The 24,526-nt window shown below is 37.7% G+C and overlaps 2 protein-coding genes across 3 annotated transcripts; both read right to left on the bottom strand.

Moving 5' to 3' along the window:
• Positions 1-201: 201 nt before the first annotated feature.
• On the bottom strand, positions 202-9,879 carry LOC114477307 (calpain-2 catalytic subunit-like). The gene is made up of 21 exons (XM_028469569.1): positions 9,558-9,879; positions 9,048-9,117; positions 8,446-8,567; positions 8,187-8,320; positions 7,948-8,116; positions 7,785-7,868; positions 7,141-7,226; positions 6,187-6,261; positions 5,456-5,616; positions 3,908-4,077; positions 3,820-3,831; positions 3,482-3,693; positions 2,388-2,424; positions 2,232-2,297; positions 2,105-2,162; positions 1,940-2,004; positions 1,629-1,697; positions 1,471-1,549; positions 830-946; positions 688-746; positions 202-341 (listed from the first exon to the last, which is right to left on the bottom strand). The coding sequence occupies exons 1-21, from the start codon at positions 9,792-9,794 to the stop codon at positions 318-320; spliced, it is 2,106 nt and encodes a 701-aa protein (XP_028325370.1). The 5' UTR covers positions 9,795-9,879; the 3' UTR covers positions 202-317.
• A 277-nt stretch (positions 9,880-10,156) lies between these two features.
• Positions 10,157-19,780, bottom strand: LOC114477308 (calpain-2 catalytic subunit-like). 2 transcript variants are annotated; one of them, XM_028469570.1, is made up of 21 exons: positions 19,459-19,780; positions 18,208-18,277; positions 17,261-17,379; positions 16,979-17,112; positions 16,738-16,906; positions 16,551-16,634; positions 16,376-16,461; positions 16,229-16,303; positions 15,993-16,153; positions 15,745-15,914; positions 15,641-15,652; positions 15,339-15,550; positions 14,914-14,950; positions 14,214-14,279; positions 14,082-14,139; positions 13,917-13,981; positions 13,731-13,799; positions 13,556-13,634; positions 10,650-10,766; positions 10,485-10,543; positions 10,157-10,407 (listed from the first exon to the last, which is right to left on the bottom strand). In XM_028469570.1, exons 1-21 carry the CDS (start codon positions 19,693-19,695, stop codon positions 10,384-10,386), a joined length of 2,103 nt encoding a protein of 700 aa, XP_028325371.1. In that variant the 5' UTR covers positions 19,696-19,780; the 3' UTR covers positions 10,157-10,383. The 2 variants fall into 2 exon arrangements, with proteins under 2 accessions (XP_028325371.1, XP_028325372.1); XM_028469571.1 differs by lacking the exons at positions 10,157-10,407; positions 10,485-10,543; positions 10,650-10,766 and adding an exon at positions 12,387-12,914.
• Positions 19,781-24,526: the final 4,746 nt, after the last annotated feature.

Raw genomic sequence — 24,526 nt, 5'->3', positions numbered from 1 at the left:
TTTCTGTTTCAAATGAAAGAAAAATTAGCTAAATGTGAGCAAATTAAGCTAAATGTACTAAATGTCTCAAAAAGTGACCAAGTTTTTACACTTGACACCTTATAGGAGGAGTCCAGAGATATATTCAGCACATCAAACAGGACGATTGGAGACAAAAACAAATGTTTAATGTTTGCAGGAAATGAAACCATATACACTATACACAAAATGCGTTTCCCTTTTATTAACCATGCGTAAATGACACATCCTTAAGAGCTCAAATTGCAATCGACCAACAACTGTGGTCATCCTTTAACACAAAGCTTGACTTGACTCCTTTACAGCATCACAAGATCCAGCCACTGTGAATGAAAACACAATGAAAACACAACTTTCCATGGTTAACCACATTTTTTTTTCAACCTTGGGGTCAAGACCCCACGGGGGGGGTCACCTGGAATGTGTTAAAAAAATAATTACTGATTTAAAAATATAATTAAACACTTTTTTAATCAATATTTTTCAAATAAAAATATGCAATCTTAAACAACTGTATTCTATACTTTCAATTTCTCAAATATAAATAAAATGCAGTGTAAAGAAAAGATAAAAAGGAAGAAAGAAAAAAGAACAGTCTTGTCACTGTGTGCACTAATCCTGGCTACGCTGCATTTTTTGCACAGTATAACAAACAAACAAGACTCGTACCTCGTGAAGCTTCAGGTTCATTTTCCCAGTCCCTTTGTCTGCTACCTCCTTGAAGGCATCTGTTGAGAATAAACATGAAAACAGCTTTGTACGTGTGCGTGTGATTGAGACTCAATAATACGCTGAAAGGATGTTCTTATACCAAACAGGTACTCCAAGCGAATCAGACAGCACACAAAATTGTCGAAGTCGATGGTGAGGCTTGGTTCACTGTATCGGGCCACGATGATCTGATGCAAAGGGTTGTTCAGTGTGAAACCTGCAACAACAACAACAAAATATTACGTGACTTAAATCATGCCTTCAGACTTCTGGCACCTGCTGTTCAGGGCTGAAAATTTAGAAATTATTTTTAGGGTGTTATTAGTGTTTTTAATTATGTAATTCTAATTCGTTTATTTATTTTATTTTAAATATTGGTATGCTGTGTTTTTAATTATATTCTGTGTATTTTAGTTATTTGCTTTCAATTTATTTTGTAAATTTTGTTCATTTTATCCATATGGGTATGTGTATGTCTTATTTATACATGTTTACATTCTAATTTTGTGTGACCCTTTGTTTTGTTTTTTTCTTTATAATCTCATGGGTATCCAATAGCTACTGTTATTATTGTCAGTGGTTTATTCCTGATCCTGTTTGTTTTTATGCACATAAATACTGTACTAAATGTGGAAAATGTTAATTGAGTGCCAAAAATGTGTAATAAAGTTATTTTTAGAATGCAAGAAAAAAAAAAATCACATGATGTGACTAAATGTGATGTGTAGAGAAATGTCTCACCAGCATCCTCAACAGCCAGACGCATCTCAGAGGAGCTCATACAGCCACTGCCGTCACCATCTCTCTCTCTGTAAATATCCTAAAAGGGAAATAAACAAGCTCCAATATCTTCTTAGCTACGACATCAGGAAAGACGATTAAAAAAAATAAAAACTTACCAGGAACTTCTCAATCTTTGTCCACAAGATCTTGAATTCCACCAATCCTAGTTTTCCAGATCCATCTTTCTGTGATATAAATGTCTTGGAAAAGTGCAACCACAGCACAGCAATACAAGATCTGCCAATGACAGTTTTTCTGTCTCCAATCTTAAAGATGAACTCATACCATGAACATTGTTGTCTCCTTTTTAAAAGACTACTACTCTCTAAACATAAGCAAAGTGGAAAGTAGGTCATTTTGGCAAATTTATACCAATGCGTCGATAAAATGAATGATTAATATAACTGTAGAACATTAGAAAGGATACATCCACCATGCTGACCATGGCGCGACAAGTTGGTAGACTAAACCCGCTAGTTTTAATGTCATCACCTTTAAATTGAGTGAAACACATAGTGAAATCCCAGTATTAGCTACATGCTTTTACTGCACATATCAAAAAAAAAGGGAGAAGGAAAAGTTTTTCTTTTACGTTTCATCAGGACTCTGTTGAGGATCTTCCGCAGCTCAAAAGCAGAAATCTCCACATCCTAAGAAAATAAACCCACTTTATAAGAAACACATGTTGTGATTGTACGATACTAAAATGACCAACGCACATGTCCAGCAAGCTGTCCAAAGAGTCTTTTGAATCTGTCGTCGATGTCGTCTCTATCAATGTCAATCTAGAGACAACATGAATAACAATATCCACCCATACATTATTATATTTCTATTTCTGCTGCAGTAAAACTGGACAAACAGTAAGATCTTACCTTCTCAACGTGGCTGTCTACTGGATCATCAATCTCCCTGAAAGCAGCATAAGGCGATACTCATTAATCACTAATCAGCAAATGGATTACAAGTACCCATGTTACTGTAATTGAGTTGCTTTTATGAGTACTTATATAGTATATTTCTAAATCAGTAATTTTACTTGTACATTTATGCCCCAGCCACTTTTCTCCAAAAATCACATACCCATAACTAATAACGTTTTTCCAAGCTTCTGCATGGCCTACATGGCCAATTTTTATTCAGATTGATATACGACCCATAGTGGTTACAGATACAGATACATTTTGGAAACATATGATACTGAGTGACAATAAATTCTGTTTTAAATAAATACATTTGTAGTCCGCCCCCAAAAAAACTAGAGATTTACATCAAATATAAAGACAGTTCTCATTAGCGAAGGCTATAAAAGAAGATATAATTGAGCTAATGTATGGACATCAATTGCAGCAATTTTGATGAGAATAATAAACATTAGGCCAAAGATGTTTTTGTTCAAAAAAGTTTTCCACAAGCATGGGAACAAGTTAGTAACTGTAATATTTCCAATCATTATTAGTCTTATGTTTGACTACAAGATGTTGCAATTTGGCTTGAAATAAACACATCCATTTTTATTCAGGTTTCTGCCGTGCCATGCCTAATGCTATTTTCTGTTCCACTTTTTGATGTTGTTACACATGGGTGTTACTAGGCAATGCTTTGACCAATAAGAATGATTGACATAACGTTAGAAAGTTCCAGAGCCTGTAGAAATTGGTGATATCAAACACTATGGGACCGGAGCTGGATAAAGGAGGGACCGGCCATATTACGCACGAGCACTGTGTGCTCATTGGACGTAATTCTCGATTGTGAAATGGCTAGTTATCTGTAATGGTGGTGTTTATCTGACAATGGGGGAGAAAGTAACTAGTAACTTTTACTTTGAGTACTATTTAATTAAGCTACTTTTTACTTGTATTTGAATACATTTTCAATGAAGTAACAGTTCTTTTACTTGAGTAGGATATATCAGTACTCTATACACCTCTGTCTGTGTGGAGATGTGCGTTAAAAAGGAACCTACACAAAACTGGCAGGTTTCTCGGTGAACACCCTCACGTAGAAGTCTCCATTCTTGTTGGGTTCAAAGGTGGAGGGAATGATCAGGTATTCTCCAGGTGGAAGACTGAAGTGGTTGCACACCTCTCTGAGGTTTATGAAGGTCTCGGAGCGTGCAGCCGAACGGTTCCTCAGAAAGAAGTTTTGTTTAAGGTGCACTTGTTTTTGTCCAGAATACTGTAAATGAAGCACAGATATTACACTTACTGAGTAGACTCAGACGTTATTACAAGTGGTGATTAAATGACTGCTTTGAACACTTATCCATCACAAAAATAGTGGGTAGTGTCTTTGTCTACGAACCTCCTTCGGCAGCTACAAAAGAGACAACAGTAAAGGGTGAGAAAACGGATGAAATCTGTAGTTTCATTCTCTAAAAGTGGCTCCTTACGTCGTAAATGGCAAAGCCGATTGTTTCCATGTCCTCCCCCATTTTCCTCCTGCGACGCTTGTTCTTTTGCATGACGCCAACAATTACAGTACAACCATCCTCTCCATCATCTGGTTCCTCGTCCATCTCCTCCAGCTTGATGACAAACTGGGGATTAGTCCAGAATGATCCTGAGAAGGGAATCGATAATTGGCTGTAAGCTGAGTTATGGTTTTTAAAAATGATAATATTAATATTAATTTAAAAATCAATCAAAGCAAAGAGAGAATGAATGGTTACAAAATCCTGCACGTGAAGCTTGTACTTGATGAAAAATCTATGTTCTTATGAACCCTACTATTTACGCTATAAAAGGAGACATAATTCACTGACATGTACATTTATTGTACTTATACAATTCATGTAATCCACTATACAATCATCTGTCCAAACATACACATATACATATATATTTTTTTCCATTTAGCACTTAAGCTTTGAGAAGATACATTTTCTGTATTTTTGTTTAAATTGAGACTTTTTTTATTTCCACACACAACCTGGTAGCTCTGACTGACACACAAAAGCTTTTTTTTTTCGTTGTCCGTGCGTGCAGTGACTGAAAGTTCATCCAGGCTTTGGAAAGTGGAAGTACACGTTTGATGTTTTCCAGCCTTTTCACACAAATAAACTTGACAGAAATAAGCACAACGAATAATTTATCTCATAACCGGCCCAAGTAATACACCACTGGATGTTGTGATTGTAACATTCATTGAAAGATTTTTTTGTATGATGCCATTATTCAAAAATGAAAACAACGACAAAACTAATCCTTTGAAAAATAAATAAATAGGGTTTGTTGTGTAAAAGTGACTTTGTACATTATTGTTTTTTCTTTTAATCACCATCAGCATCAGTCTATTTTGTACGGAAACCAATTAGGGCCAATTTTGATGGAGAAAATAATTTTGCGCAAATCAAGAATAGAGTCAAAATGTCGAGATGAAAGTTGAAATTTAGAGAATAAAGTTGAAAATGAATGTTGAGATTAAGGACGAAAATACAATATTCTGATAAAAGTCGAAGTTTTGCTAATGAAGTCAAATCTAGGGAAGCTGACGAGGGCCAATCCACCATTTACGACAACAAACAGCAGATCGTGGCCGTCTACAAAATGCCGTGTAACGATCAACACGTTAAACTATACTTCAAAGTTGGGTTTAATAACAAAGAGATTATTTCTCTTTTAGCTCATGAACACAGTGTTGTAAATTATTTAAGGACTTTGAAGAGATATTGCCAAAAACTTAATCTCTTCAGAAGGAAAAGTTTGGAAGAGGTGGAAACATTCAGTCCATTCTGAGGAGCTACAGAAACAGATTAGGGCCAGTTTTGATGGAGAATGTTGTCGTATATGGCGAATTGGCCCTAGTCCAATATTATATTTTCAGTTCAATTTTGAAATTTGACTTTAATTTCATCTTTTTGATTTTATTCTCGATTTGCCCAAAATAATTTTCTCCGTCAAAAATAGCCCTAATCCGCTTCCGTAGTTTTGGTGCTTACTCGGGAAGTTCCTGCAGCCCCCAGCTGACACGCCCCTCCTCCAAGTGTCCTCAAACTCTGACTCCGCCCATTTCTTAATGTCCACTCCAGTGAGAGCATCTGGGGTGAGGTGGCAAATCTCCAGGCGGGAGTACTTCCTCTTGAACTCACTGAATGACATCCTGTGGAAAAAATGACACAATATCACAACATTTACAAGAAAAAACTAGAATCTGTGTCTTTATTTGATTTAACAAGTCATTCTGTGCAGCAACAATAATAAGAGGCCAAACAACAATTTCTCATCTCTGCTGGTAGCATTTTGTTAGGGGAAACTTTTTCATTAAAGATCGTGTTATTTGTGCTGCTTTGATGACTTCATCAGGGAAAATCTGAGCCAAAACAATGAAATTGAATCAAGTAAAATCAATTCTGTTGTATTGAAAAACATCTTTTTAGGCACATTTCAGAAAATGGTAAAATCGAAATTAAAAATTTCCAATTTCTACTTTAGAAAGAGTAGTAAAACAGCCTTTGTTGGAGAGAAAATGGGGCTTACATAGGCCTACAAGGAAAATTTTGTCAAATAATGTAATTTGTTTTACATTAGAAGATTGAAAAAGTAAAAGTTTTTATAATGTGTACAAAAATAATTAAGTGATTGTATATCAGATTGTGAAATAGGTTTTAAGGAGATCGTGTTGGGCTAATAAGCAGTTTCAGGCTAGGTTAAAGAAATGTATTACAGTTACCAAAACTCTCCATCCTCACAGCGATTGTGCAACCCTTCACTGACTTCCTTGTTGACGTATCTCCACTCAGAAGACCTACAGAAACACAGAATAATTAAACAAGTTGTGTGATGAATCCAAGTAAATGTCACGAAGAATACAGTTTGTCTGATACGTTTTGCTACACAACAGGAATTACCAGCTTTTCTTAAAGGTGTGTGACTAATAATTATATAATCCACTAAAGACTCATACATTAAACACCCTTTGTTGAACCTGAACAAGCAGTTGTTTTAAAGTAGGTGAGTTGTATTAATAATGAACACATGGAATGGAGATGAATAACTATACATACAATTGTGGGAAGTCACACTTATCTCCTCAGGTTTTTTTTTCCTTCTTACAGCTCTTTTAGGGTTATATTTTCTCATGCGTGTAAGTCCAAAAAGCCGCTCAGTGGCGCTGTTTTTGGCTGTGTGCTATTCTCCCCCTGTGCTTAAGTCAGTCGCTGCGCGCTTTCATCTCAGTTACACACTGTGGGTGGAGCGTCCCTGAAATGTGGGCGTTCCTATCAAATCTGCACTGCGCAGATCCGCGCGCATTCTCCGGTGTGCGTAAGACCTTTTCCTCTTACGCGCTTCTAATCCTGGAATAAGTGCAGCTCCCCGATAAGGTGAAACATTATATTGCACTAGAAATATGGACTTAGTTACATTTGAAGCCACACGGACTCGTGCGTCGTGCAGCAGCAGCTGTGACCACTCAGCTGCTGCTGCACGATTAATTCAAACTCTGACAGACGCAGACTTCTGTCCACGTTGGTCACAGTGATTCAACTATTTTCATACTACAATTTGTGTGAGTGTTGAAAAAAGGCATGTAGCAAGCAACAGAGTGTCAGGGCCAACCAAAGACAGACATTGAAATATGAAGAAATACGTTACAATACTTAATACTACAAGATGAATGACTTACTTATCGCTCCAGGCTCCGGTCCACTCCACTTGACCCCAAGGGTTTCTAATTCTGACAAGCTCCACTGGGCTTCCCCTGTACTCCACCTGACATGGACAGGGAACACGATGATAGCATGTGTTACAGAAACAGCCTTTTAATATCTTTTTAATATCTATTGTTCTTAAGGGGGGTCATGTTGAGCTAAACTGACTTTTCTGTGCTTTAAATATCATAAAAGTGCTATTAGGGCTTCATACACATGCTCAAAGTGTTTTTTCATTGATTCCCTCAATCATTAGTTAGAGGGTGATTTGCTCCTTTCTTACTGCAGGGTGAGCCCAAACACTTCGCTCCAATTTGATGACGCGTTCCCACTTTGATGACAAATTTGACGCGGCACTGAGCTGGAGAAGCCGCACCTCCAGGAAGTCAGTGTCCCATCTATAGACACGCCCACTCATGAATATGCATAAGCAGGACACAAATCAGCCTGTTTGTGTAGAGTTGCTCAGAAAGTGACTTTTCAGAGGCTAAAACTCTGGAAAACAGGCGAGTTTGGGAAAATAAACCTCAAATACTATGTTTTTAGGGTTCTTAGAACAAATGAAGATGGGTGAAAAATAGCATGATATGGGACCTTTAAATGTTCTACAAGGCCTCACCCGCTCTGCTCCTGTCACTGAGTAAGCATGTCCCTTCACCAGTTTCTGATGAGTTACGGCTTCTGAGTCAGATGCACTGGAAATCTACATTATAGAGGAAAAAGGAGAGAGATTACAAATCTAATATCAGAAAAGTGTTAAATGGTGGAGGAAAAAAACTGACATCTATGGAGCATCCCAGGAGAGAACCTCTTTTCAGAGCTTCCTTGATGATGTGAAAGAGATGAGGTTCAGATTCGCTCAGATCGTGCTGCTCTGCAATGCCTCCAGTGAAGTCCTCAAAGCCCTCAGTGGTGCTTCCTCCAGAAAGAGCCTCGTAGCATCCGTTTAATCTAAAGGAGGAAACACTTAGCGGGGGTATGAAATGATGAATAGGCGCCGTCGTGCTCCAGGTGTCCATACTTAGCATAGGCCTTCTCCAAGAGAGCACTCCAGAACTCTGACCTCTCCTCAGAGTGAACAAAGACCAGCTCGCCATCTTTGGTTGGCAGACGGTCATCAACAACCACATCCACCCACTCACCAAACTGCCAGAACTAGAAACCACAAATAGGAAGTTAAACTCACATCTGTTTGTTTGTTCTTCTGTTTTTTGGCTCTAAATGAGACAAAGATGAATACGGAGTGCACAGATGAGTCCATTCATGTCTGATTATTGTACCTCAAAGTGGAAGATACCAGCATACCAGTCCTTTTCAAAGTTTTGGTCTTGAGGCACAACGCGACACAAAACCTGTTTGTTGAGAGTCAAGGAGCCAATAGCGGCCAGCAGCCAGCAGTCACCTGAGCACAAATCAAATTCTCTTGTTAAATACGGTGTACGGCTTTAAGAAAATAAATCACAGTTTATGACACGTGTAAATACCACTTCAACCATGTGGCTAACAAGAAACCTAAATATTTCAAGTGGCTAATTCTCTTTCATCCCTCAGTAGGTGTAAAAGCCCTGCAGGCGTGGATCCAACCAGGGTGCAGACAGAGAAGACCAAAGGGATTACCAACCGTTGGAAGTTTTGTGCAGTGGATTTCAATGTATAAACATAAGACGAGGTAAGGTTGATGTTTCCCTTCAAACCTCAACCTCAACCAAGATTGAGGGCAAAAAACTTATGATTAAGGCAAAGGCAGAAAGACTGGTTTAGAGGACTCAACAAGTATTCAGGTAATACTGCATCTGTAAGAATAAAATCTAAGTAATTTCATTTAATATTTATTAAGAGGATTAAAAGAAAGATGGAAGTGTGTGTTTGCGGTATCCCTTACCAAGAGCTCCCTGACAAATATCAGTCCTGGAGGCATTTTTCTCTATAAACAGTGGATTGCTGCACAATTCCTGAAAGAACAGACAATATTTCAAATTATTCAACATTCCAAATTTTGAAATCTCTCATCAGGTACACAAATCACCCAACACATGTTCTAATTCAAGATTCAAAACAAGGTAATGTGTTTTTAGAACGAGGATATTCATTTAAACCAAGCCTGCATTCATACACATTTACTGCATAAAACATAAAAATTCAGATTCTACACATGAATAATAGTAATTCGACCATACTCATGGGTCAAAGAAATAACATCACAAGCCACAAATAGTTTCCATCTTGCTCAATCTAACAGCATGGAATATAAATCAGACTTTGGGAATTCAACTTAGATTATTAGCTTCAACGCTTACAACATGCAAATATCTGCAAGTTTAATAAAACAGGAGATACATTCACACTTTCTAGCGATAAAATAAGCAAAATGAGCTCATATCTCTGCACCCACCTGGGGTCTCTTCCACTGGATGCCTCGAGCTTTGTAGGATGTTGGTCCGAGTTCTTTGAAGCCCAAGGATGAGGGCAGAGCCTCAAAGAGGTCGTCCTCAAATAGTCTTCTTCTTTGTAGACATTCTTTCCTCAGCGCCTCAAAGTCCTGGTTCAGGTACTTCACCGCATGCGTGTTGGTTCCAATCCCGATTGCTTTATCTCGATTGTGCTTGATTTTAGTCACAATGCCAGTCATTTTCAGAGACTCTCAGATCTTGTGTCTAACACAGTCTGTGTGTGTGAGTGTGAGTGTGAGTGTGCAGCAGGACTGGTTTTTGTTGTCCATTCCAAAACTGCCTCCACACCCTTATTATCAAAGCCAGACGGCTGATTTGGCTCACCTGTTTGCATAAGGCTAAGAGCCTTGATGCTCAGGTTGCATTCAAATCTTTTCAACAGCAAACAACCACTGACAACAGAAACTCTTCCTCAGCTTGATTCAAGTGTGTGAATTCTATGAGGCATTCAAAACAAGCATTAAGGCAAACTGGGGTTTAATGATTTGACTTATAAATATATGTACATCATCTAAAAACAACAACAACAACCAGCGTTTCATGGTTTTTAATGATTCTTTTATTTTTCAATCAGCATAATGATAATTTGACATTACGCACTGTTTTTCTTTCTTGCACAATGATTTAAAGAAATAGCCATAAAGAAAAAAAAAGTAAACAAGTGGGTAAATGTTTTTTCTACGTGTATGAGGTGTCCCAAAGTGTTTTATTGTGATGGTCAAAGTATCTGATGGATTTCCACTTCCTGGTGACGTCAGAGGTCTTTTACTACACAATCGCCAAGCACAGCCACTGTAAGAGAAAACAAAGTTAGCGTCCATATCATGAATGACCCACATATTGCCAGCTTGAGTGTATTTCTCACACACCTGCTGCATATCCAGCTCAATCTTTCCCGAGTCAGCATTTTCCAGGACCTTGAACATTTCTGACACGAGATTTAAAAAAAAAAAAAAAAGAAGCGTGAGCATCCTTCAGATCTGAAACCAGTGTATGATGTAGGATATGATAGGAAACATTTAGCCAAAACTCACTGAAGAGCATCTCCAGTTTAATGAGGCAGGCAACAAAACTGTCAAAGTCAATGGCGTAGTTACGATCGGCATAACGATTTACTATAGCCTGCAGCACAAAACTGTTGACCTGTAAACCTGAAAGAGAAACCAAGAAAACAACACGAGGTCTTTATTTCAGTTTCCTTGGATTTGTCGCCATAGGATATTTTCACATCAAAATTCAGTTTGAAAAAGGTGTCAGATGGGTGGGGGTGGAATTATGTTACAGGGGTGTGTCCATGCTTGTGTTCTGCTTTTATGAAGAAGAATACTCATATGCAGAATGGGTGGTAGTCCTCTAACTGGTTTAGCTAGTCTGTCAGTAATAGCTTCATTATCACACAAAGGTACAAACAATGTCAGTGCGTTTCAATACTGGGCTCAGTAAACAAGCAAAAGAAGAAGAAAAAAAAATCAGAAAAACAGTTATAACTTATTATTATTTTAATCTTAAAATCAATCAAATATAACATAGTGGAATATCAGACGTTGATGATTGAATGAGACAATGGTTTAAAGGGGACATATCATGGTTTTAAATCCTTCCTTTTTTACATATAAATCATACAGTTGTGGTCTATATAAAGCGGAACTGCAATGCTTGGGTCTGAATTCCTCATTATTATAGCTCCACCCCTTTTCTACCCTTTTCTGATGTGCTTCTAAGAGCAACTTGTTTTGGTGCGGTCTCTTTAAATGCAAATGACACACTTCATACCCCGCCCCCTCTCCAGGTTGCAGAAGTGACACTCGGTTCAACTCCACCCTGTTCGGCCATTTTTGTAGTTTGATAGAAGAGATACGATTATTTAGCGGCGCATAAACTTTTTATTCAGAGGTTATTTACAAAATGTCACCAACAGAAGACTTGTCCATCCAGCCTTACATGTTCGAGCCAGAGTCGGACCCGGCGGAGCGAGATGAAAATGATGATGATGAACCTGCAGAACCCTAACAAGTGAGCTAACACAAGCACCGAGCAAACGCTAGCGCCAAGCTAACGTCACGAAATGCATTTTAATACAGTCTTTTCAGAGACAAAAACGACAAAATGAAATGACTAATGAAAACTTTAGACTTAAATTAAATCACGTAGGCCATATCATCAAGGATCTAAAACGAGCACACAGCGCTAACATATGAAGACGGTGCAACTGCTAATGCTAACAAAACAATGACAGGGACGTCTTACATCACACTTTTTAGCGTTATTTACAGCTTACCGAAGTGCTCTGTTCATCGCCTCCAAAGATAGAAGGAATTGAACCCTCAATCAGACAAAGTCTTTTATCAAATCCTTCTTTATACTGGCAGAGGTTGCTGAAGCAGTCATCCTTGAAGTGCTGCGCGCACACAAAAATGACCTTACCCACAGATGTGGGTACATTTCCGTGAAAAATAAAACTCAACCAGGCACTTCGAAAAGGTTCTGATGCTGGGAGACGGTGTAATGAAGCGTTTGGGTAACGACATCCAACAACCAAACATTTTGATTTCTCCTCTCGTAACTTCGGCATCCTTGAGCGTGGACTACAGAATCGCAGCGAGAAATAAAAATGGCGGATTGCTCGAAGTGAGTCGATGTCCTAATTTGGCAGTTCCGCTGCAAATACTGTGACATTATTGTTCAAAAAACATAATAGAGAATAGAAAAATCGAAACAGATTGAAAAATATGACCAAAACAGAATATAAAGATATCTACGGAGCACCTGAAGAGACTAATTGGAACTTTTCTGTACTTCTAAGCACTCTAAATATACAACAAAATGCATTTAAGGGCTAAAAAAGTGGATTTAGCATGATATGTCCCCTTTAGGGGACTGAGAGATGACCAGAGGCATTTTCCCCCATGTACCCCATAGCCTTTATTTCTTATCACAAGTACCCCTCAGATCATGTTATACATTAATTTGTGTCCGCAGGCTCTTCTAAACTCTTTCTTGTGTCTAGTCCAACATTAACTTCCAATTTAGGCCTTTTTTTAATTATTTATTTATGATGATTTAGAAATGTAACTTCACCTTTTGGTGTATTTTAAAGAGTTGTGCCACAAATTATTATTGATGGATGAGAAAAAAGTCTGTGTGCATGTTTATGTGTACCTACTGAAAGGTGTTCAAGTATCCCGAGGGGTACACGTACCTCGGTTTGGGAACCACTGGCCTAATACAATATGAGAGTGGTTCCCAAACTGGTTGGTGTGACATCATGACAAGGGGGCGCTAGAATGGCCTTGCTGAACCTTGAGCATGAAAATTAGAAAAAAAATCCTTCTTTGCACTTGATTAATACATAGATTTATTACTGTTCTAAAATATGTAATATTGATTTAAATGTTCTGTTATTTTTATGAGATTTGAAGAATAATTCATAATAATCCTTTCTTTATTTATTTATTTCATTTTTCTGCAATTCGGGGACCCTGAGAGTTTTCTATTCTTCAAAGAGGCTGGACGCAGACATTTTTTGGGAACCACTGCTGTATGCTGTCTTTTAAATTAATTGTACAATAACAGCAAATATCAGACTGACCCAGGACAGATGTTGCTATGGGTGCATCTTACTTCAACCTGTGTGAATGTGGTGTGAATTAATGTTGTTCTGAGCTTTGAGTTTCGATCAAATGTGCCTGAATGGATTATATCTGAATCCTCCCCACAGTCTCTTTCCACTGTCCATGTGTCCTAGATTAAACTGTGCTCTTTGTGTGTTGGCAGTGTTAAACACTGGCTGCTTCTTCAAACAAAACCCCACCTTGTAGAATGTGCGATTTGCTCCACAGCATCGCAAGCTTAGTGTTTTTAATAAAGTGGATGTGAAAGAACCCTTGTGTGCATGTGGATGTGCACTGGTTTACTCAGGGGATTATGGTACTTTCATTACCTGCTTCACTTGCAGCTCCTCTCATCTCATGGGAGCTCATGGTGCCAGAGTTGTCGTTATCATGATTCTTGAAGATCGCCTGTATGAGCATTGCAGTCAGGTGTTAAGACTAGAAATACAGCCAAAAGTCTTAAACTGTCATCATTCCCTCTATAGCGTGAACATCTCATCTCACCAGGTATTTCTGGATTTTGTTCCACAGCAAATGGAATTCCAGGAGTCCCAGTTTGGCACTTTCATCTTTCTGGAGATTGTTGAGGCTCAATATATACATATATTAAAAAAATTCACAAAAGATTATTTTACATGCAACTGGGTGGTTGTGACAAATGGGTGATATTTTGTAGTTTCATAAGGATACGTCCAGTAGACTGACAATAAGACGACCGGTCTCCAGGCTGAATCCGTCTGTTTTAAGATCAGCCCCTAAAAGACAGAAAACAAACCCACACATCTTACTTTAACTCTTATAGAAAGAAAAGTCATCAATCTTAACATAAACGGCTCAAAGATTGGATAAACTTACGGTGGGAGACAATGTTGTTCAAAATCTTAAGAAGTTCAAAGACAGACACTTCCATATCCTGCAGAAGGAGACGTGTTAATAAAGTTATATTCAAACTGCAGCTCATTCGGTTAAATTGTTGTCCAAACTTACATCGCCAGCAATTTGCTTGAAGATGTCCCTGAAATGAGGATCCACTTCATTCTCAGTTATTTCCGGCTGTAAAAGAGAGACAGATTCCCAAAGTTGGGTTTAGATAAAACATAACTTTGTTTTCTTTTTTAAATGTTAAGTCGTTTCTACTTTGGTGCATATTCCTAATTTACAGCTGCCTAAATATAAGTTATGGATATGCTGCATTTTTTTTTTTTTTTGGAGTGAACTGTTCACCAAACATCAGCAACATTTACAGCAGCTCCCCTTTTTATTCACAAGGTTCAGAAGAAACAATATGCTTTAAACCATTGATTCTCAACTGGTGGGTCGCGGACCTGTGCTGAGTGGGTCAAAAATAAATAAATACTTAATGTCCCTCGTATTGGACTTTGTGTTTTATTTTGAAAGAAACTTTTCTTTTGACATAAATGCTGTGAAATGCATGTTGTATAATAACATTTATAGATGTATGTTTGAAAAAGATGATATATGTGTGTTTTCAACAGCTATTTTTGAAAAACTAAATTTAGTTGGTTGAATTCTAAAAAAAAGAAAAAGAAAAATTTGTCGCGATTTAATTATCATGGCAAAATGTGGGTCCTAGGCTGAGACCAGTTGAGAACCTCTGCTTTAAACTATGAATGTATTTATTTATTTAAATTGAGAAACTCAAGTTCACTTGAGCGGATTTTCATACCTCATCCAGTTTAGCATCAATGTCCTCTTCCAGTGCGCTGAAGCAAAAGGAGTAAACGTACAGACATTTAGATGATACAGAATTTCAAACTGATGTAGTTATTAATATCTTCGTATTTCTGCTGACATAGAGAATATGTTGAAATAGCATTTTAATCTGACGCTTTAGCTCTTAGTCAAGAGTCATCCAGTTCTTTGGACATTATGACGTCCCGCAGAACAAGGAAAAAGGCCTTAAAACAGGTACGTCTACGCTACAATGGGAACCATCGGCTGTCTTTAACTTAATAAAACCAGTGTGAGTTGCGTGAATGGAGCATTCAGTGGAGTAATAACTACATCACAGTTGGAAACCAGTTTTGTGACCTATAAGACTGTGCATCCCTAAACTCTGAGGTGGTGAGCACTGGGAGGTGCCACACATACCTGGTTGCAGCCTTTTTCTCCGAGAACACTCTGAGGACAAAGGAGCCGTTCCTGTGGGCTTTGAAGGTTGACGGGACAACGACGTACTCCCCAGGTGGGAGCTTGAAGCGGTCGCACACTTCACGTGTGTTGACGAAAGTGTGGCTCATGGCTACATGCCTCTGACGCAGCAGAACCTCAGGGCCGAGGTGGACATCGCTGCGACCTTTGTACTGAAGATCAGCGTGTTATATTATTACAAGGAAAACAAAGGGATTTGTTTGTGATTTGAGTGTCTGATATAGAAAAGTAGAAATGATCACCTCATCTGGGACCTGTAAGGAAGCAGAAAATAAAAGAAAATACATTTTTGTATTCAGCCACTTGTTTTACTTTAGGGAATTTTGTATTGATCAAGCTAGGCTACCTCATAAATGGCAAAACCAATGGTCTCAAGGCTGCGGGCATTAAACCTCTGTTTCCTTCCATCTTTTTGCATCAGCCCCACCAGAAAAGTGCATCCATCCTCTCCATCCACTGGGTCATCATCCACAACCTCCAAACGCACCGCAAACTGGGGGTTGGAGGAGAAAGTGGCTGGAAGGACAAAGTGTTAACAGTTATTCACACTGCAGCTGGACTTCTTCCTCTTATATATTGATCTCGCATACAAACCTGCATTATTGCGGCAGCCGCCTGCAGTGGAGCCGACCCGCCACATCCCATCAAACTGGTAATGATTCCAGTGACGCAGGTTGTCACTTTCAAGGGTGTCCGGGGTCAAATTACAAATCTCCAGCCTGGAGAAGTGTCTGATGAAGTCTAAATATGACATCCTTGAGAGAAGAACATACAGATGGGACTTATTTTGGATTTAGTTACAGTTTCATACATTTTGAGGAAATAATTACCAGAATTCTCCATCTTCAGAGATGTGATTTAACTTTGTTTTCTCATCCTGGCTGATGTATCTCCACTCGCTGGATCTATTTAGATGGACAGATCAGACTTTTGAGAAAGGTTCAAATTCACCCAACAGCAAATGTAAAGTTTTTTACCCATCACTCCAGGGTCCTGTCCACTCCAACTGACCCCAAGGGTTTCGGATTCGGACTAACTGAACCTTTCGGCCTCGATAGTTAACCTCCAAGAGAAAAAAGTTTGTTTTCAAATGATTCGGTGAAAAATTAGCATCATTCTTGATCCCTTTAACTACTCAGGTGAAAGATTTACCTCTTCGGCCCCGGTCACTGAATACGCGTGTCCTTTTACAAGTTTGTGAGATGTCACTGCTTCTGATTCATATGAATTGGTAATCTGTAAGCACCAGTGGTAAACAAACACAACATCACAAATTTGTCTTTAACAGTGGGCGCGTAGAGTATTTGTGTTCCAAATTTGGACTGAAAGCGAGACTTGCATCAATAGAGCAGCCCATCAGAGAGCCCAGGCTGAGAGCTCGTTGGATGAGCTGAAAGAGGTTGGGAGGAGCTTTTTCTAAACTGTAAATTTCGGCAATTCCTCCAGTGAAATCCTCAAAGCCCTCGATGGTGTTTCCCCCAGACAGAGCCTCATAGCAGCCGTTCAGCCTGTAGACACAAAGGGACGTTACGCATTGGCATCTGTTTTAATGCACATGAGCATGAAGGGTTAGCTCATACTTAGCGTAGGCCTTCTCCAGCAACGCACTCCAAAACTCTGAGCCCTCAGCTGAGTGAACGAACGACAGCTTTCCATCTTTTGTGGGCAAACGATCATCAATCACTACGTCCACCCACTCACCAAATTGCCAGAACTGAAGAGAAGATCATAGAGAAGTGCTTGTGTTTGGCTGATAGGTTTCTAATTTACAATTACAACAGGAAATGTTGTATAAAGGATAAATAAAGGCATAATAACTGAAATATATTATCCAAGTAAAGTGAGACAGCCATGTGTCTAACCTGAAAGTGAAAGATTCCAGCATAATCTTCGGTAAAACTTTGATCTTGAGGCACCACGCGACTCAAGATCCTCTGATCCAGAGTCAGAGAGGCTATGGCAGCCAGAAGCCAGCAGTCACCTGTAAGACCACAGGTGGGAGTTACTCATCAATTCTGCCTAAATGCATATAAATACATTTACACTAGTGCACACTTGGCAACCGGCCCTCATGATTAAACACACAAAATGACTCCAAGAACATGCAAAATGACAGAAAAATACACAAAACAACAACAAAAATACACAAACTGACTACAATAAATGTTCAATAGTGCAAAAAAAAACAAAAAAGAAAACAAACAAACCTAAAAACACAGAAAACAACAACAAATATATAAAAAAACATAACGACAACACAAATGCTCAAAATGACTCCAAAAACATACATGTCAATAAAATTGCAAAAACACATAAAACAGCAAAAGAAGTAATTACATAACAACAAGAAAATCTGACTAAACCCTTTGTTTCATTTCTGTATTGATGCTCTAATTAATCATTATTCTAAATATGTTCATGAATGTTGTTAATGTGGCCACTGTGATATAATTTGTCCATCTCTGCATTACTAATACAGTCACCAAGGGATCCAACACATAAAAAAGGTGTAAAGCTTATTTAATACATGTTTACATCTTCTAAAGTTTTAAAACTCTACCTGTAAAATAAGGCCTGTGTATCAGAGGACGTTTAATGCACAGAAGCAGAAAGTTGTATTATTAATAATTATTGTTTTGCTGTAGGTGCAGAGGTGTGACCTTAACCTCAGAGCAGCAACACTGTCAACAATATGTGCCAACAGACTTCTTGCTTAACAAGAGGATGGGTGGAGTGTTCATGACAGATGTGTCTGTGATGTCCTCCCTAATTGCACCACATTTGCTCCTCCCTCTTGCCTCATACTCACCCAAAGCACCCTGACAAATGTCTGTCCTTGTGGCGCCATCGTCAGTAAACTTTGGGTTAGAACACAGCTCCTGCACAGCAAACAAATGAGGAAAGTGTTTTGAATCATCTTGAGCATAAACAACCACAACATAAGCACATTTTGAAACAACAGTGGATCAGTCACCAAATAAAACGTTCCAGAGGGAAATAAAACAATAATCAAATTCTGCCTTTTCAACAGATTGAATAGAGAAAATAAAAACAGCATTTTGAAAGGCAATATAGTGACATTTATGATTAAACCAAGTCAACAAAACTGAGTTTAGGTTAAGGTATTTCAAATGTTAAGTGCACAGAGGATTATTGATCATTATTAAAACCTTTACCCGTTTCTATATTTGATCATTACCTCCCTCTATCCATTTATGCATGGCACATGTTTAGTATAGATCTAACATTATATAGATCCATTACCCTTGCTGTATGTATTTTTTTTTTACAAAATACACACATTAGCCTGGTAGATATGTTAGAAAGATCCAATTATGTTCGCCATCCATATTGGATCTGGTTTTACAGTATTTTATATAAATGTATAATTTGCCACTGAGATCATGCTTCTATGTCAAATAAATCCAAAGTTATGACAAAATGTCCATAATGGCAATACTGGTGGCCAACTTGGATTTTCATGATTTTGAGTGGTTCCCTTTAAAAAATTAATTCAGCATACTCAAAAACCTCCATGTACAAATGTTCATGCTTTCTTCCAGAAGTGAACCTCTTAGCCTAAAATTGCTACATATCTGCTGGGCTACGTGATATCCAGCATGTCAGTGTCTCATTCGCTATCTTCTTGCAGTATGCATGAAGATTATTAGTCCTTGTTCTCCTGAATAGTCCGTTTCAGAGCTGAAGAAGCCTCTAAGATGAGAGGTGAAATATATGTGATACTAACACTGGGCTAGGATACATAAAAACATGAACTGGATGACTGAAACCTTCACAGACACTTTTATAGACACTCAATTATTATCTTCCTATATTTCTATGCACTGATTCATTAACATGTTGTTGGAGTGTGGGAAACCAAAGGAAAAACCAGGAGGAGAACATGTAGTTCCACATAGAGGAGACACTGGGTTTCCATCTCATCAGTCTAATTTTCACAGTGAGACGGAAGTGCGAAAGACTAAAGGATAGATGCCCTAATTCCACACAATACGTTCATAATGGTATGACACATGTACAGCACGGATGGGTTTCTCACCGTTGGTCTCTTCCAAACAATGCCCCTGGTCTTTGGTGAGTACGGCCCCAGCTCTTTGAAGCCCAGGGATTTGCTTTCAGCTGGAAAGCTGCTGTCCTCAAACAAACGTCCATTTTTCAGACACTGCTCTTTCAGACTCTCATAATCCTGGTTGCAGAACTTCACAGCTTGTTGTTTGGTTCCAATGCCCTGTTGCCTCTTCTGCTGATGGGCTAGTCGACCTGCTGTGGATGTCATCCTTGACTCTTATAGGTGAACCGTTGTATATCGACCTCTGGGATGGTGAGACCGGATATCTCTCTGCGTGTTTGGTTAATGGTGTTTGCCTTGCACTCTTTAATAGCTGCTGCTACTGCAGGTGAAAAGATGGGGCCGGACCACAGACAGGGAGGGGCCTCATTGGCCAGGTGAGATGAACAAAGCAGACAGCAGCAACAGCCCTAAGCAAATCTTTACTGAGAGGGTTGTAACTACAACGAGAAAACAAACATGGACACACCTTGTGTCAAGATGAACCTCTGTGATCATCGTTCTGATGTGTAGTATATGCTATATCTATTACTTTATCTAAATAAATCCAGGTCTCCTGAGTTACACAAATAACCCTGATGATGAAAACCAAAATAATTTAGATTTGTGAAAGAGAGGATTTCAAATGTAGAATGAAGAAAGAGTACATGAAGCTTAAGTCATCTTGGGTTTTTAAATACTTGCAACACTCAGGTCAGACATACCTACACCCAATCAGTCATACCTACACCTGTATCCTGTGGGATTCCATATGTAGAGCATAAGGAACACAGAAAAGCAATCTGAAGTTACACAAAGAAGATAAATGATCTTTAAGCACCAGTCCAAATACAGTCAGACTTACGATAAAGACATACATTAACATCTAACATCCTCTTTGCTTTACACATTGGTTACATTTGCAGGGTTGCCCTCTGTCTCCCCTCCTCTTTGCTTTGGCCATTGAGCCTCTTGCTGAGGCCATCAGGACAGCACCGAGAACAAGCAGTTTACAAATTGGACCATTGTGTCATAAAATAACCTTGTACGCAGACGATATTCTGATTCTTTTGACTAACCTGGAAACGTCAGTACCGGCTCTTATAGATGTAATCAACAGTTTGAGTTACTTTTCTGGCTATAAAGTAAATATGGCCAAATCAGAGGCTACAGTATGCCTCTTGGTACTCTCTCAACAATACCAAATGGTCTCCCAATGGGTTTGTGTATTTGGATATTTCTATTACTCCTTCTTTTGACCAGCTATACAATGCCAATTTTGTGCCAATATTTAATCAAATAAAAAAGGATCTAGAACGCTGGGCCACTCTCCCTATTTCTTGGTTCGGTCATATATCTCTGGTTAAAATGAATATATTACCTAGGCTTTTATATGCTATTCAAATTATTCCGGTTCTATTCTCTAAAAGGGTGTTAAAGGATATAAATCGATGGCTTAGCTCTTTTATTTGGAATAAGCGTCAACCTTGGCTTAAGATCGCAGTTTTACATTTACCAAGTTCAAAGGGTGGCTTAGACATGCCCAATAATAAAATATACCAACTTTGTGCACATTTAAGATTTGTAAATGAATGGGTTAAAGGTAAAACTTTGATTTGGATGGATGTTGAGGAGGCATTGTCGCAGCGCAGGCTTCGTGATTTGTTATTTTTTACTACCTATAAAGAAACTGAAGTTTACTGTACAAATCCCATAACCATCAATACCCTAAAAGCATGGCGGCTTGTACGCCAGCTTGAGGGCAGATCAAATATAACATCCATGTTCACCCCAAAAAATAAACAACCCTGCCCTTCCCCCGGGCTCTTCAGATCCTGGGTTTCAACAGTGGTTTAGCAAAAATATTAAATTACTCATTGACCTTTTCTCAAACAATAGACTTATGTCATTTGAACAGCTTACTAACACTTACAACCTGACCAAACAAGAATTTTGTCGCTTTCTGCAAAGAAGACATTACATTACCCACAGTACACCCCTTAGTGATCACCCTGAAATATCTGCTGCTGAGAAAATGTATCCATGAGCTCATTTTACCGTGTTCTGAACGGACTATCTACTTCTGACACCAGGTGGTCAGGGGTGTGTGGGAGAAGGAATTGTCTGTCACTATAGGTGAAGAAACATGGGATTCTATCTGGTCTAATGCAAAAAAGATTTTAATTTGTACTCGGACAAGAGAAATGCAACTAAAAATTATACATAGAGTACATATATCTCCTCACAGACGGCATCTTTTTAACTGCTCTTTCTCCCTTCTGGTCTTGTCAGAGATATTGGACTCAAATCCTACTTGAAATTCAAACTATTTTTCATATTAATATTAGGGCTGGGCGATTTTGCCTTAAAAAAAAATCTTTTTGATTTTTTTGAAGAGAAATTTGACTTTCAATTAATTTTTTTTTTTTTAAATGCACTTAAAAATGACTGCAGACATCAGATACTGTATATTGTCATATATTTGAGTAGGCTATATTGACATATAGCCTACTCAAAGGGTAAACAAATGTAAACCAAGAGTGGGCTGACTCGTATCAGAACGCAAAAAAGTCCAAAAAAACTGTGGTGGGAAAATTTATTTATTTATTTATTTTTTTTTTTTATTTAAAAATTTTTTTACTCGAATTTACAAAATAAAAGTCATTTTTATCTACAAATTCGATTAATCGATTAAATCGATTTTTTTTTGCCCAGCCCTAATTAATATAGAGATGGACCGTGTATCTTTGATCCTTTCATGCACAAAACGTGAAAACAACTGTTTAATATTCTAAAATTCACAGCCAGGAAAAATATCCTTTTTCACTGGATCACTGACAAAGTTACATCTGTCGGCAGTTGTCGCAAAATAATTTCTGAACTGATCCCCTTAGAATTCCTGACCAGTATCATACACACCAACATAGACCAGTTTTACAGAGTGTGATGCCAGTACTTGGACTATATTGGACCAAACCTTTCATCCATCTTTTAAAAAGGATTCCTGTACAATTGAATTGTATTGGTAAATGCTGTATATACTGTAAATCTCATGCACCACCTCCTATATTTTGTACATTCATTATATCCAGAGCTGTTGTTTTGCTTGATGCCTGTCGTAGGCACCGTCTTGTTTTGTTTAATGATGATCTAAGATTGCAATAAAAATAATTTTAAAAAAAAACAAAAAAACATCTAAAAGGTTAGCATTAGATTTTCCAACAGCCAAGCTGTCAACAAACACCCTCCGTATTGTTTTTAAAGCAGACTTCTATACTTTTTAAACACTGACACACTGAATCTACAGTACAATCATATAACACTAACCCACAATGCAGCAAAATCCTCATCATTAATGTTAGAAGATAGGTGTACCATCAAACCAGAGGTTCATATTTGTAAAATATTATATTTTTGAAGAAAGTGTGACAAATGAGCATCAGCATCATCTCAGCCAAGTATTAGAATAAATGATTGTGGAGTTTTAAAGTAAGTACTGTTTCCTTTTGTAATGACTGTAAAAAAAAAAAAAAAACAACAAAAAAAAAAAAAACATTCTGCTGATTTGATGAAAAGGACAGATTTGGTTCTTTGATATGATTTCATTCTGTTTTTACACCATTTTTCCACAATCTCTCAAACACTAATGACAATAATTATTAAAAGACTATTATAATTCAAATCTGCCAATAACAAACCAATAAGTAAACAGGTATTATCATTGATAGCTAAAGTCCATGTTTGATTTAAGCAGGACCTAAAATAAAAGTGATTAAATATAAATGCACTTTAAAGATACTGGCCTTGGCATGTTCTTATAAACTGATATAATAGTGCTTTAACAGCTAGAAAAGTGTATTAAAAAAGATCAGCACACTGATATTACTTTATTACATTGGATACATTTTCAGGTAAAACATTCAGAATGTTAATTTATTAAAGGATTTTGTCCAGTTCATCAGAAAGTAGTGTTTTTAAATCACATCACAAACTGCTGAGGTGATGTGATTTTGGTAAATAGCGTTGCTTAATTTAAACCACATGGGGGCAGTGAAAAGTAACTTTATTAATAACACCTTTCCAAAATGTAACATTGCAGCTTTATTAGAATTAAAAACTATTCAAATTCAATCTAATTAGAATTGAAATTTAAAAAAAGCAATTACAGACACTTGGGCGTGGCTTGATTTTCACATTAAAGCAACAAAACAGGACTTAATTGTACATAATATTGTCCAAATATTATGCACACATACTGCTACTATCATCTGTAGTGTAAATGAAACAAAATGCACTCATGACTGCATTCTAAGTTTACATTAAAAAAAGTGAATATTGCAACCAAGTAGCAATAGATTTAAGCTAATACACAGCAACTATAAGAAAGGATGTAAAAGGTATTTCATGTAATGACACATTTAAATGACTTGTTCACGCATTGCTTTTATGTTTATTTTTTTTTTAGAAAGTTTGACAATAATAAAATAAAAATAAATAAAACAATTTTCCACATTCATACTTCCTGACAAACTCCACTCTTGGTTCTTGACTCCCAGTTCCTCATTGTTTGGTTACTGATTTTTGAAGAGTTTGCATTTCTGGGCACAGATTCATCTGACTAAACATGAAATATATGAGCTACAGTGGTTTTTCTGTTTCTTTCTCACTGTTACTGTCTTTTTGTCGTCGCTCCCTCAAACAAACTTAGCTCTGAAAGGCCTGAGTTTTTGTGTAATAATGGTCCTCTTAAAAAAGTCAATAAATCCACGTGCAGAGAACAGAAATTTACAAGAGTAAAAATGTCTGCATGCTCTCTTCAGAAATAGATCCAGTTTTCTCCTGTTGCACCTACTTTTATCCTACAGTAGTATTCACGTATTTTATGCTATTGTATATGAAACTATATAGTTTACAGTATATGTAGTATATATCATAAGCATAACTCATATCTTTTGTTCTGTAACAATATGCAGTCACTTTGAATTTTAAAGCAAAGAGCACAGAAAGAAAAAAAATATATAATTTACAGTACAATGTTATCGCCTTCTTTACTATTTTG

The sequence above is a fragment of the Gouania willdenowi genome, chromosome 15, assembly GCF_900634775.1.
Source record: "Gouania willdenowi chromosome 15, fGouWil2.1, whole genome shotgun sequence".
In the NCBI taxonomy this organism is placed as follows: Eukaryota; Metazoa; Chordata; class Actinopteri; order Blenniiformes; family Gobiesocidae; genus Gouania; species Gouania willdenowi.
The sequence above is the reverse complement of the archived record's forward strand: the minus strand, read 5'-3'. Positions and strand labels throughout refer to the sequence as shown.